This window comes from Rhagoletis zephyria, unplaced genomic scaffold, assembly GCF_001687245.7.
Source record: "Rhagoletis zephyria isolate East Lansing unplaced genomic scaffold, Rhagoletis_zephyria_1.1 Rzeph_scaffold_00798, whole genome shotgun sequence".
In the NCBI taxonomy this organism is placed as follows: Eukaryota; Metazoa; Arthropoda; class Insecta; order Diptera; family Tephritidae; genus Rhagoletis; species Rhagoletis zephyria.
The window spans coordinates 161570-176343 of NW_016157882.1; the positions used below are offsets into that span (position 1 = coordinate 161570).

The 14774-nt window shown below is 41.1% G+C and overlaps 2 protein-coding genes across 2 annotated transcripts in view; one reads left to right on the top strand and one right to left on the bottom strand.

The window, feature by feature from the left end:
- LOC108361579 (serine-rich adhesin for platelets-like) overlaps positions 1–7845 on the top strand; it is a 151218-nt gene extending 143373 nt beyond the window's left edge. The window contains exons 3-4 of the mRNA XM_017614220.1: positions 3727–4501; positions 4578–7845. Of these exons, the coding sequence (XP_017469709.1) occupies positions 3727–4501; positions 4578–7342 (3540 nt within the window). The 3' untranslated portion in view covers positions 7343–7845. The remainder of the gene's footprint in view (positions 1–3726; positions 4502–4577) is intronic.
- A 4487-nt stretch (positions 7846–12332) lies between these two features.
- Positions 12333–14667, bottom strand: LOC108361580 (caltractin-like). Its single transcript, XM_017614221.1, has 2 exons — positions 14156–14667; positions 12333–14085 (listed from the first exon to the last, which is right to left on the bottom strand). The coding sequence occupies exon 2, from the start codon at positions 14052–14054 to the stop codon at positions 13503–13505; it is 552 nt and encodes a 183-aa protein (XP_017469710.1). The 5' UTR covers positions 14055–14085; positions 14156–14667; the 3' UTR covers positions 12333–13502.
- Positions 14668–14774: the final 107 nt, after the last annotated feature.

Consider the following 14774-nt stretch of genomic DNA (forward strand, 5'->3'; position numbering starts at 1 on the left):
ATCAAGGCGCTCGCCACAAATCGTAGGAGAAGCTCGGCCAAAAACTGACATATTTTGTATTATTATTAACACAGACTTCAATGAAAGAGAAAACGCCCATGGTTTTATTGTGAATAAAGACTAATACCACGCTTAAAACAATCCTACATTTCTTGGTTTGGATATCCTAAGTTAACCACACGGACTTACAGTGAGTATCGAACATCCGCTCGGTGTTAATGCAGGTTTCCAAGTGAACGCAATTCTCTTCTTTCTGGGCAGCGAATGCGCTGACTGTTTGCAGGTGATACTTCGTCTTGTCCTCGTTTACCACCAGACCCAATCGCTGTGCTTCTTTATCCAGCTTGGAAAAGGCTTAACAGACTTCTTGGCTCTTATTGCCGATGTTGTATGGTCTTGAAAATAATTGATCCTGAACGGTTCAGTTCTGCAGCTGTTATTCATGCCTAATGCGGTATCTGACAGATGCCATCCGCAAGGGTCTAATCCGATTCGCACTGTCGTAACAAGCGAGAGTAAAGAATTAGATTCTTGTGAATGGTATCTGTCAGACCGGAAAAAGGATATATCCGAGGGATGCCATTCACACGAATCTAATCCTACTCACTCACTTTTTATACCAGTGCGATTTTGATAAGATCCTTGTGGATATAATTCGTCGAACACGGTAATAGGCATGATTATCTTCTCAAACATCAGATTAAAGAAATCACATGAAAGGGAGTCGCCCTGTCTGAAACTCCATTTGGTGGAAAACGGCTCGAAGAGGTCATTTTACACAGCCGCATCAATTTCACGGGCATACCGAATTCAGAGATCGCGGCTTAAAGACAACTTCTTTGCGTGTTCTCGGAAGAGGCTTTGAAATCGATAAATAGGTGGTAAGTGTCGATCCTTTTCTCCCGGGTTCCAAGATTTGGCGTATTGTGAATATCTGTTCTATGGTAGATTTGCCAGGGCTCGAATCGTCACATACGATATCGTATTACTCGTCACGTAAAAACACATTTTTCGGATTATTACATACGTGAACGTACTCTTTACCCCATTCAGCTTATGCGACTGACGGTATGACGTAATTTTTTTCGCATGGTTTTCGATCCGTGAACAGATGTTACGATTCGAGCCCAGTTTTAAAGCCACACTGATAACTCCCAATCAGTTCGTTGACGGTGGGTCTCAGTGTTTCACACAATACCCTCGATAAGGCCTTGTAACCTATGCTTAGAAGGCTGATCGTATGGCGTGGTCGCCTTTGTTGTGGATTGGGCAGAGCACACTTAAATTCCAGTCGTCGGGCATGCATTCATCTGACCATATTCTGCATAAAAGTATCAACTCTTGCACCTTATCAACTCCTCGCCACCGTAATTGAATAGCTCAGCTGACAGGCCACTAGCTCCAGCAGACTCATTGTTTTTGAGTCGCATAACTTGTGGAACATCGGCTCCGTCATCATCGCCTGGGAGATTGGGTTCTTCTTGTCCACAACTTTCCATTCTGCTACCATTCAGTAGGGTGGAAAAGTAGTCCCTCCATAATTTAAGTACGTTCTGAACATCGGTAACTAAGTCGCCATTGTTGTCCTTACAGGAGTTCGCCCGGGACTTGAAACCTTTCGTAAGTTTCCTAACTCTCTTATACAATTATCGGACGTTTTTCCTGTGGGCCAGCATTTCAAGATATTCGCACTCACATATTTCGGCCTCTTTCTTCTTATTGCGCCAAATACGTGTCGCTTCTCTCTGTGGTTTCCTTAATCGATATCGCAGCGTGTCTTGTAGGCGACATCTTTTTTGTCTGCGCCTTCTTTGCATTCCTCATCCAGTTGTTCTTTCGGGCTTGCTGAAATCCGACTACTTCTTCGGTGGTGGCAGTTTGTTAATGAATACTCTCTAAGAACAACATGTTCGACTTGGTTTCCCGGTTTTCGATCTGGAGACTGCCACGTAGCTAGATGGATCTTTTTATGCTTAAACCTAGTACTGCATATTACCATATTTCAGGCCCCGGAGAAGTCGATCAGCCTAAGTCCGTTGTTGGACGTTTCTTCGTGGAGGCACAATTTTCCGACGGTGGTTCCAAGGATCCAACCTGGCATTGAAGTCGCGAAGCTAGATTTTGATATCATGGCGGGGCAGCGCTCGTATGTGCCCTCCAAGCGCTCATAGAAGAGATCCTTGGCCGCCTCGTCCTTCTCTTCCGTCGGCGCATGGGCGCAGATGAGCGACATGTTTTAGAATCTCGCTTTGTTGCTGTAGTAGACGTCGCAAGGCCCCAGATATTTCTTGCCTAGCCCCGTCCAACGCATTTCTTGGATGGCGGTGATGTCAGCTGTTATCCTTTGTTGCGTTGTTTTGGTTCTGTGTTGGGCCTCTTTACATTTATTATTATTATTTTATTTAATCTTCATTTGGACTTAAATCTGCGAAAATATTTATTTATCTAAATTTACTGGAGTTTTCTAGCGCTCTTGCCTCGTATCACCAAAAAAAAAAGGATTGTTAATATTTCGCATTAACACTCACTTTGATGGCATGTAACATGCTCCGACCGAGTGACAGCACTATTAGTACAAATGACAACATAAGTAGTATATAAAAAACAACAAATGTTTTAGTAAGGCATACGTTCAATATACTCGTAACAACCACTTTGCCCATTAACTGATGACAGCTAATATAGCGCCATAAATGAGTTACCTACAGACACCTCCAGCGCGAATTAAATTGATTTTTTCGATAAAATCTGATAAAATGTGGACACACAAAAACAAAGGATGGTATTGTTTACAAAAACTTTCCATAACAAACGTCCCAACTGTTCATATTTACCTAAGCTGCTGAAAGCGATGTTGTGATAAGAAATGCTACGCAGAAAGGGTGGGGAAAACTAATGGGGGAAGGAACGGGCAGTAATAAATATCAAACGAAAAAAAATACTTCGTCGAACGAAAGCTGAAGCGTTCTATCTTTTGATGAGTTTATAAAATAATGTGCTGATTTCACGTATGCAGATAACTTGTTTGAAAATCCAAGGTCTATTTCCGCTTGATCAGAAAAAACGTTCTTGCTTCGAAGTTCGAAATTATTTCTTACAGAAAATGTATATGCGACTTCTTTCCATAAAGCATATGCAAACGTATAACCCTGTTTCTGTTTTTTACAGGCTTCCGACTACTCTTCGTCGAATAACTCATCCTCATCGGCATCCTCGACTCTCTCATCGAAAACCACCTCATTATCCCTGAAATCGATTGACTTACAGCGCACCTCATCCGCCTCATCGTCGGGCGATTGTGCGCCACTATGCGAACGCAGAAAGTCCTCACCGAACGTCGACTCAGCTGACCCTGNTTCCATAACAAACGTCCCAACTGTTCATATTTACCTAAGCTGCTGAAAGCGATGTTTTGATAAGAAATGCTACGCAGAAAGGGTGGGGAAAACTAATGGGGGAAGGAACGGGCAGTAATAAATATCAAACGAAAAAAAAAATACTTCGTCGAACGAAAGCTGAAGCGTTCTATCTTTTGAGGGGTTTATAAAATAATGTGCTGATTTCACGTATGCAGATAAATTGTTTGAAAATCCAAGGTATATTTCCGCTTGATCAGAAAAAACGTTCTTGCTTCGAAGTTCGAAATTATTTCTTACAGAAAATGTACATGCGACTTCTTTCCATAAAGCATATGCAAACGTATAACCCTGTTTCTGTTTTTTACAGGCTTCCGACTACTCTTCGTCGAATAACTCATCCTCATCGGCATCCTCGACTCTCTCATCGAAAACCACCTCATTATCCCTGAAATCCATTGACTTACAGCGCACCTCATCCGCCTCATCGTCGGGCGATTGTGCGCCACTATGCGAACGCAGAAAGTCCTCACCAAACGCCGACTCAGCTGACCCTGCCCATTCCAGCGGCGCGCAGCAGCTGACGCCAGAACGTGCGCAACGCCGCAAACTCATCTCAATGATCTCACATTTTGAACAGCAGAATAAGCTGCTTCAACGCGAGCTAGCAAAGGAGAAGCGGCGGCGTAGCGAAGACCTCGCCTGTGTGGCTAAGTCGCTGCTTTGCTTTGAGTCCAAGCTGAAAAAGGATATGATAGCGGTGAATCACCGCCTATTGGAGAAGGACACGGAGATATGTCGCTTGGTGCAACAAAATCGTGCGTTGCGTAAGCGACTGATAAAAATCACTGAGGCAGAAGGAGAAAATGCACGCGACGAAGGCGTGGTAGAGGATGGTGAGCCCGAGACTGAGGCTGAGGGTGAGTGTGGGGGCGAGGATGATGATGAGCGAAGCGGAAAAACGAAGAAATCAGCGCTGGAGCGTGGAACTGCGCCAGCATCGGCGTACAGCGATCGACAATTGCTGGAAGACTGTTTGGTACTCGAAGCTTTGCAATGCATTAATTGTAAGAAGCAATTCTATGACATTGACCTTAATGAGAGCTGGACACAGAATACGCAGAAAGATGGTACGAGAAAAAATGGTGAGTATTTGCTATATTCAGTTTATGGGTATTTGTTTTGACTCACGTATGTAATTTGTTTTCTCGCCCCCTCCAGTTGACCACACCACTGAGCACGGCTCATCGAGTGATGATACAGTCTCATCGTCGTTTTACGGAGCCCGGCGCAGTGTACGCTACACCAGCAAACGCACCTCCGGCACTTTCCGCGACTACATGCGTTCACGTGCGATGAACATCGACGATCCAGCGTTGGACAACAATTCGGAGGAGAATACGAGCACCATCAGCCGCGATGACTCGCAAACCAGCTACGAAAAGCTCAACATCTACTCGCGCACCATTGAACGCATGCACGGCGTGAAGGGTGAAAGTGAACGCGAGTCAGAGCAGAGTGGCATGGAGGGCACAGTGCGATCTGTTTCACGACTGAGCAGCAAGAGCAGCAGCAACAGCAAAGGTAGCCTAAGCAGTTGCAGCAAAAATAGCGCCAAGACTGCCACACCTCAGATTGAAGAAGACGATGGCATATTTTCACCCACACAAGATGACGACTTCGAAGAGCCAGAGGATGATGGCGGCCGCAGCATTAAGATTGTGATGCGCCGTTCTACTGACTTTTCCGAGGCTTCGCCCAAGCAAGTGTACGAAACCTCCACCGACGATTGGTATGCCAGCGCCTCCGATCAGGAGGAAATCACACCAACTACAGCCGCAAGCAAATCGTATGCCCACGGTGCTGTTAATCCTGTGCTTGAGTGTGTCAATCAGATCCTGCTGCAGCAGTCCATGGAGGAGCCGATGGCCGAGCGCGCAAATGAAGCGACCACTGCAGGCAGCAAGCTCGCGCAATGCCTGCAAGTGGGCTACAGCAATTCCACTTCCACAGCCAACTTGCCACGCCGCAGCTCACTGAGCGGACGACGCAGCTCGCGCAACAATAGCCACTCTAGCGATGGGCAGCCATCTCGAAATGGCACGCTGACACGCAAGCGCGTGCACTTCTCAACCAAGAATAGCATGGTGCATGTGCCACGCAACGACGAACACGACGAGGAGGACGAAGATGTCGATGATGACGTAGCGCAGGATGCGCAAACTACGAACGACGCAATGATCTCAAATCTAGCGCAATATCATTCCATGAGCTACTATCCGCAAGCCACACAACAAGCCGCCTCAACAAAGACTGCAACGGGTAATATCGCGCGAGGCGGCATGCTTGCCGAAGTACCCGAACACGAACGCCTCGAAACGCTTAACTATGAGAGTATTTATAGCAACGAATACGAACCGATCGGGTCCGAGCATAATTCCTCAAATCTCTATGTAGACATGGAGTCCACTGCTGCCAAAACAACGGCGACTAATGCAACAAGCAACGCTGTGAGCGCAGTTGTAAAAGTACCAAAAATACCGCCAGCATTGCCGCCGAAGCCGGCAAACTTGTTGAAGTTCAAGAAATCATTGCAGCAACTTGACGAGCTGCAAGACGAACACCTGCACCAGGACGGACCTGCAGCACCTGAACCGGACTACTGCTCAATTTCGGAGGTAAATGTTGGCATAACTAGTGTGCAAATTGTCGCAGATGTGCACAAGGCGCCCGAGTCGGAAGCTGATTCAGAGTCAAATTTGGGGCTTGAAGCGCCTATCTCCGAACTGGACGCAGAAGTGTCGACGGTTGCCTCGGATGAGACATGCCCCGTCTCCCAAAAGACTGATGAGATCGAAGAGATTTTCGCTGATGTACCAAAACTGCCGAATGTGGCGGCCATAATAGCGCCGAAACAGTCAAAGTTTCCGCAACCACAGCAACTGCAAGCGCTAAAGCGCCCAATGCCCTCAAGTGATTACCTATTGATGTCACCTAAAGTAGAAACGCCTAATATGAAACTGCAGAACGCGCGTAACGCCACCATACTCAATACTGCGACTGCGACAAAGCCGAATTCCGCTGGCATAAGCTCCCCAAATAATAATAACAGCACACCGAAGGTACTCGGTCCCGCAACAGTGGACTACCTGAACACGCCTATTAAATCGCCCAACCGTCCGGACCCCAGCGCGCTCAAGCTACACCTGCATACACCCAGCCCACTGCAATACAAACGCAAGCATATGCCGAACATACTAGCCGAAATCAATAAGCGCATGAGTTTGCCCAACTCGCCAACTACGCCCACAGCGCGTCTGACATTCACGACGCCTGCGAAGCCGGCAAGCGCCACAAAAACGACACTGCAACAGAAATTGGAGATTAACACGCCGACCAATATGCCTATGCAAGCTGAATTCGATTGGTACAATTTGGATGCCGAGTATGGCCGAACACCATCACAACAACCCGATCTGCTCAAAGTGAGCGATACGCTCAATAACGGCACTATGCTCGCCGGCATACACGAAGATGGTGAAAGTATTGCGACTGCAGCCGATGAGTATAACTTGGATGAAGAATTCTCACTTGCTGGCGATAAGCCTGATATACTAAGTGCTGGCAGTGAGCCGGACAACGAAAGCGCCGAGGAGAAGAGCGAAGAAAGTGTAGTGGAAAATAAAAGGACGGCAAAACCCCAGCTGACAATCATGAAGCACACGACGCAGGACGTTGAGAATACTAAACTCGAAAAAGTAGCCGCTTTAAATGCGGCCATTTGTGAAGCTGTGAACTTTCCAATGTTCGGTGAAAGTTCGCCGCTGGTGCCACCTTCGCCAGCAGTGGTGCAGCAGCACCATGCTAAAGCAAAGAAAATTAAGAAGAATTTAGCTAACTTCGAGAAATTCATCGAAGGTTCGGGCTTGAGCACGAAGCCGCTACCGAGTAAGCGAAAGATCTACTTTGCCGGGCCATTTGTGTGATTAGAGGAAGGCGAAAGAGTATTTTAAACTGGGTGGACGGATAGTAAGAGAATGGAGAGAAAGTAAAAGCGCGCAATGAGACAAATACGAGTTATTGCGGAGCTTTAGTGATCAAGAGAGCGTCCAGCAAAGCGGTATGCTAAGTGTGGTTTTTGTGGTTCGACTAAATATTAAATTTAATTTAACTTTAAGCAGACTTTCTCACGATCCTAAAATTATTTTTTATGTATTTTTTTCTCGCTCATTTTTTAAGTATTTCTTAAATGTATTTTTATTGAGTATTTACTGTGTGAGTTTAGTTTAAATCAAACTATTTTTAATTTAAGTTAAAGCTGTGGTGTCTCCTGTTTATGTAATTTAATTTAAGTAAAAAAATTCAACTAAACCCCAAATATAAGGTAAACATACATGATTTTTAGTTTAAGTTAGTTTTTTTTTTTTTTGGAAAATTTTCTTGAATTTGTAGCGAAATAAATTACTAAAATTCAGTTAAGTGACGAACTGCAAATAAACTACGTATGTAACAANTAAGTAAAAAAATTCAACTAAACCCCAAATATAAGGTAAACATACATGATTTTTAGTTTAAGTTAGTTTTTTTTTTTTGTAAAATTTTCTTGAATTTGTAGCGAAATAAATTACTAAAATTCAGTTAAGTGACGAACTGCAAATAAACTACTTATGTAACATTTTTTGTTTGAAGAAATAAAAGAAAAATAAAATCACTCAGTATGTTTATGTGGTTTGATTTCAATGAATATATGATTTGAACAAATGGCTCAATTTGCTGGAATAGTGATTTTCAATAACAATAACATTAGAGGGTAAAATCTCAAGTTTTGAAGTGACACAAAAAATCGCCAAAACTTAATTTAATTAATAATTTTCGATCGTAGATTATGCACCTGAACACCGTTTTTCTAGAACAGGTAATGGTCCAAAGATATTTTCATTTCAACTTTAACAGGTAAAAATTTTTTTAATTAAAAGATTTTCCTTAAATTTTTCCGATTGCGAATAATCCAATTGCNTTTAACAGGTAAAAATTTTTTTAATTAAAAGATTTTCCTTAAATTTTTCCGATGGCGAAATAAAACAGTTGCGAATAATCCAATTGAAAATGCGCAATGATTTTTTGTATAAAATCTGTGTTCGTATGGAATAGTTGCTTATGTCGAAAGGTTGGCTTTAGTATAAATCGGCATTCGCAGCATACGATTGCGAATGACTCACTGGGGCTGAGCAGTTGAAGAAGTTTTGCCCAATAAACGTGCAATAAATAGTTCCGATACTAGCAAGTCAATATTCTTATTAAGTCTCATCAAAAAAATTCCTTGTCGTTCAAGGCATAAAGAGAATGCCGCATTATATTAAAGCCGGCTTCCCGACATAAGCTACTATTCCATACGAACGCAAATATGAACAGAAAAGAATGTTACTCATACGCCTTGCNATTATGCACCTGAACACCGTTTTTCTAGAACAGGTAATGGTCCAAAGATATTTTCATTTCAACTTTAACAGGTAAAAATTTTTTTAATTAAAAGATTTTCCTTAAATTTTTCCGATGGCGAAATAAAACAGTTGCGAATAATCCAATTGAAAATGCGCAATGATTTTTTGTATAAAATCTGTGTTCGTATGGAATAGTTGCTTATGTCGAAAGGTTGGCTTTAGTATAAATCGGCATTCGCAGCATACGATTGCGAATGACTCACTGGGGCTGAGCAGTTGAAGAAATTTTGCCCAATAAACGTGCAATAAATAGTTCCGATACTAGCAAGTCAATATTCTTATTAAGTCTCATCAAAAAAAATCCTTGTCGTTCAAGGCATAAAGAGAATGCCGCATTATATTAAAGCCGGCTTCCCGACATAAGCTACTATTCCATACGAACACAAATATGAACAGAAAAGAATGTTACTCATACGCCTTGCAAATACACGTATGGCGTATGGGTACGGTGACCATATGTACCTTATTTCAAAAGACTGTGCTTTGATTTTATCTATTTTTCCAAAGTGCTCGATGATCTTTACCTTCCTCCTCGTTTCTGCAACTGCGGTGGAAATTATTAGAGGGCAAGGCTTTACGCTCTTCGTTTATTGCCATTTAAGAGTGTCCGTTGATAAAGCCAACCCTGAGGTAATCGATAGATGATCAAGGACTAGAGACTCAGAACCGCTTTCGCAAATTCGTAGCCAATCGTGTGGTTCTTGTGATCTTGTTCGTTTGAAGATAGTTTGCTTTACGTAATTTAGGGCAGAATTGTACGACTACAGATTAATGCCCTCCCATGTCAGATCGTTCACAATGCTATTTTCAGGCATAGTTCTATGCCGCATAAACAAATGGCTTGGAACCATTCGTTANTTACGCTCTTCGTTTATTGCCATTTAAGAGTGTCCGTTGATAAAGCCAACTCTGAGGTAATCGATAGATGATCAAGGAGAACTAGAGACTCAGAACCGCTTTCGCAAATTCGTGGCCAATCGTGTGGTTCTTGTGGTCTTGTTCATTTGAAGATAGTTTGCTTGACGTCATTTAGGGCAGAATTGTACGACTACAGATTAATGCCCTCCCGTGTCAGATCGTTCACAATGCTATTTTCAGGCATAGTTCTATGCCGCATAAACAAATGGCTTGGAACCATTCGTTTCCTTAAATCACAAAGGTCCTCATTGCGTAAGTCGTAAATTAGGCTAAAACATTGGCATTGTCTATTGTCGTGCTGAAATAACGACAAAAATCGTCGAAAACTATGCAGTGCTGCCAAGTTTTTCCGTTTTAATACACTAGTCGAGTCGAAACTTTAGGCAATGACATGCAATTTTCGATACGATTCGACTCTCGAAAATNTTTTTCCGTTTTAATACACTAGTCGAGTCGAAATTTTAGGCAATGACATGCAATTTTCGATACGATTCGACTCTCGAAAAACGACTTTCACTCGACACGACTGTCGCAATGAGGCTGATTATAAAAAGTATATCAAAAACAAGTAGGGCTTTTTAAAAAGTGGCATATAACTCGGTTATTTTTGGTGCTAATACTTTAAAATTTTTATTGAATGTTTATTTTAATATATTCTACCAAACTCTGTGATAAACGTAGTTTCGCAAAAAGTGTAGTGTGTACCGCCTTTGGGAATTAAGGTGACGCATTGTTCGTTGAATTGCTACGTTCGAAGAGNGTATATCAAAAACAAGTAGGGCTTTTTAAAAAGTGGCATATAACTCGGTTGTTTTTGGTGCTAATACTTTAAAATTTTTATTGAATGTTTATTTTAATATATTCTACCAAACTCTGTGATAAACGTAGTTTCGCAAAAGGTGTAGTGTGTACCGCCTTTGGGAATTAAGGTGACGCATTGTTCCTTGAATTGCTACGTTCGAAGAGATNATTGCGTAAGTCGTAAATTAGGCTGAATTGTACGACTCGACAACATTAGCATTGTCTACTGTCGTGCTGAAATAAGTAAACGACGAAAATTGTCGAAAACTATGCAGTGCTGCCAAGTTCTTCCGTTTTAATACACTAGTCGAGTGGAAATTTGAGGCAATGACGCTAAATTTTCGATATGATTCGACTCTCGAAAAACGACTTGCATTCGGCACGACTCTCGCAATGAGGCTGATTGTCGCACTGTGGATATTAAATCGAAGTCTGGTTTTCAGTGTACGCGGTAATGGAGCTTTTGTATTACAGGAGAGCAGCCTTCTTTGTACGCATATTTCTTAATTCAGCTTGGAAGACACCACAATACTCCGGTAGACACAGGTAGTTATTCCGAAATTTAGCAATAAGTTGTGCTATATGTATTTACGAATGTATGCATATCCGCTTGCTTAGGTGGTCGGGTCTTTTACAGATAGAAGGTTGAAAAGGTACGTAAAAACGTTAGTTACTTTTCTTTAAATCGAAGCGCTGGTTATTAGTTTTATGAACTAGAANACGCATATTTCTTAATTCAGCTTGGAAGACACCACAATACTCCGGTAGACGCAGGTAGTTATTCCGAAATTTAGCAATAAGTTGTGCTATATGTATTTACGAATGTATGCATATCCGCTTGCTTGGGTGGTCGGGTCTTTTAGAGATAGAAGGTTGAAAAGGTACGTAAAAACGTTAGTTACTTTTCTTTAAATCGAAGCGCTGGTTATTAGTTTTATGAACTCATTCTGAGTGTTGCTGCCGAACTTACTATGTATTTAGCTTAGAGCCATCGTTGAAAATTTAAATGGAACTAGGGTCTAGTTTTTTGCACTGGACCTTTCACTGTTGTCTCTTGTCGAAAATTTATTATCAAAGCAGGCAGGCAAGAATTTCGCCCAGACCATTTCAACTAAATAGAATTTTGTAAAAAAAAGTACCGAGATAACTTCAGTAGCTTTGGTGGGTGTAGAGGGAAATTGCCTGGTGTTAAGCACTCTTCCCACCTTGTTGTTGGACGTGTTTTTTCCCCCAGCGCCCGTCCCCCGTGGGCCCTACGTCAGCTCCAATTTATTGATTGAAAAAAAATCCGTTATATTTTAATTTTCTCTCCCTTAAAGTTTGCATTTTTTTCATTCACGATGCAAATTAAAATGGAAATATATTTGGAAAAAGACCTAATCTAGAAAAACGGTATACAGATTCATAATCTCTGACCCAAAATCANTCTTCCCACCTTGTTGTTGGACGTGTTTTTTCCCCCAGCGCCCGTCCCCCACGGGCCCTACGTCAGCTCCAATTTGATGATTGAAAAAAAATCCGTTATATTTTAATTTTCTCTCCCCTAAAGTTCGCATTTTTTTCATTCACGATGCAAATTAAAATGGAAATATATTTGGAAAAAGACCTGATCTAGAAAAACGGTATACAGATTCATAATCTCTGACCCAAAATCTAGTTTAGGTGTCTCGGCGTGTTTTAGTAATTTAGAGCTCTGCGCGTTTAGCGGAATCTCTCAAGAGTGCGTTCGATTTTTATTTAAATCAAACAAATATTTTACAACTATTGTAAACAAACTTGCATTTTATTTAATCAAAGTTTGTACATTCATCTTAAATCGCCATTTAAAGTGCTCAACACACAGCAATCTATGTGGTAAAAGTGCATATAAATATATAATTCTTATTCCTTAGATAATCATCATTAACCTCAAAAACACAATGCAAAAAATATGTCAAAGCTTTGCAAAATAAGCGTCCCTGCTTGCAGTTATTCATTTACATATATAATTGAACTTTAAACTGAGTTGCAGCAAATTTTAATTAAACCGTATCTTTTTTTTCGGCGGAAGGCAAACTCAATAAATGTGGCAGTAAAATTTCACGCAGTTATAAAAAACCAATATACTGGCTGGCTCCTTAAACGCATAAATGCAAATCCATCAGTCTCTTTTATTTCCAAATCATAACAATACATATTTTTTATAAAGTTGCGCAAATTATATACTTTCATCGACTGTGGTTCAGAAATAAAAAAAAATACTGATTCTTTGCACCAATGCGTTTTTGGGTACAGCCACACTTTCATTAAAACAATAAATGCAAATTCGTAGTTTGCGTATAATATTTGAAAACGAGATTTGAGCGCCTTATATTTAGCTGCCTCTAATTTGCTTGAACATTTTAGTCAGTATTCCATAGCCTGTGCAAGTTCCCTTTCCTATTTTCAAAATTGAATGGTGAACACAACTTTTTAACTCGACTGCAAATATATAGATAATCATGCATATATGCGTATGTATTTCAATAAAGAAGTCAATTCAATTAACAAAATGGCGCAAAACAATAAAAAATAGTGAAGTATATGAAGTTAAGTTTGTATGATAATGTAAGTCCAGGAGAGATATTTATAAGTTATGTATGTTCAATATATAAGTCCAGCAGAGGTATTATTGTATCAGTAAACTTAGTTGCATAAAATTATCTATAGAAATAATATTTATAAGTTAAAACTAATATCGTTATAAGAAAAGGGCATAATCTGTGTGGCTATAATCCACACTAGTACATATAATAGAATATTAAAGACTAAACATAGCTTTCATAGAATTATAGAAACTGAATATTTTATAGAATTGTAAAAATATGTAGCGAGAAGCCTTCCGCCTACAAAATCAAGCGCATAGCACTTAGTGCCATACCACAACCTGTCTTCGACGAAATCGTGATTAATATAAACTTGTCTTTTTCATAATACGCAAAAACTCATCCTGATTCACAACACCATCATGATCCAGATCAGCTTCATCAATCATTTCCCGCAACTCCTCATCGGTCAGCGTTTCGCCTAATTCGCGTGCAACGCGCTTTAAGTTCTTAAACGAAATTGCCCCGGTGTCATCATCATCGAAAAGGCGAAATGCTTTTAATATTTCTTCTTTGGTATCCTTCTCAGCCATTTTCATGGTCATTAATTGTAGGAAATCGTTGAAAGATATGCGACCAGTGCCGTCCTTGTCAATTTCGGCAATCATGCGCTTGATCTCTTCTTTCTTCGGCTCAAAACCAAGGGCACGGATGGCAACCTTCAACTCTTTGACCTCTATAAAGCCGGTGCATTCGGTATCGAACAAATCAAAAGCCTCCTTAATATCGGCTTTTTGTGCTTCGGAGAGCTCGAACTTGGGGCCGGATTTCTTGCGCTGCGATGTCGACTGATGTTGTCGTTTGCCAGCGGCATTTGTGGCCAAAGTCGCGGTCGACGGATTATTATGATCCATTTTACAACGCTTTTTTTCTCTTAAATGTGGACTGCAAAAAATTAAAATTTTTACAATTGTTAAATTGTCCAGATGTAACGCAGAAACATCAAATACAATACTTTTCTTGAAGGGCTTCAATCTGCAAATGCGTACACAGGAAATCTGTACGCTAGTTGGGGGCAATAGATTTGTTTGTGAATAATAAACAACGGCGCGTTGCTGTGACCACAGGCAGTGCCGTGACCGTGGTCACTACCGCGCTGAGCTAACAACCCTCACCAAACGACGTGCGTAGTTATTGAATGCTCCTTTGGTTTTGACGGCGATTTTCCAGATTTTTCACTTTCATATAATTTTTCGGAATTGTTTTTTTAATTTTTGAAAAATCGAAGTGAACGCGATGCCTTTCCTGTGTTCAGTTGGTTTATTTTTACAAGGTAGTTGCTAAAAATAGAAGAACAGGTGGATAGTCCGTTGCTTTTGTGCGCTCACTTCCAAATTATTGAGTTGTACATTTGACAGTCCTTTCACCACCCACTTGAAAATGTCCTTTGACCTTTTAATTGGGGGCGGGGAAATCAGTTTCGGTTTTATTGACTTTTCCGCGATGGTCAAACAGCTGTTGGCCATAGTATTGCCATAGCTAAGATTTTAAGGTTTGTGTCTTTACTAACCCGAGTTGAAACCTTACGCGCATGCTTCATTTCTTTCTGAATGTCGTAATTCGCTATACTAATT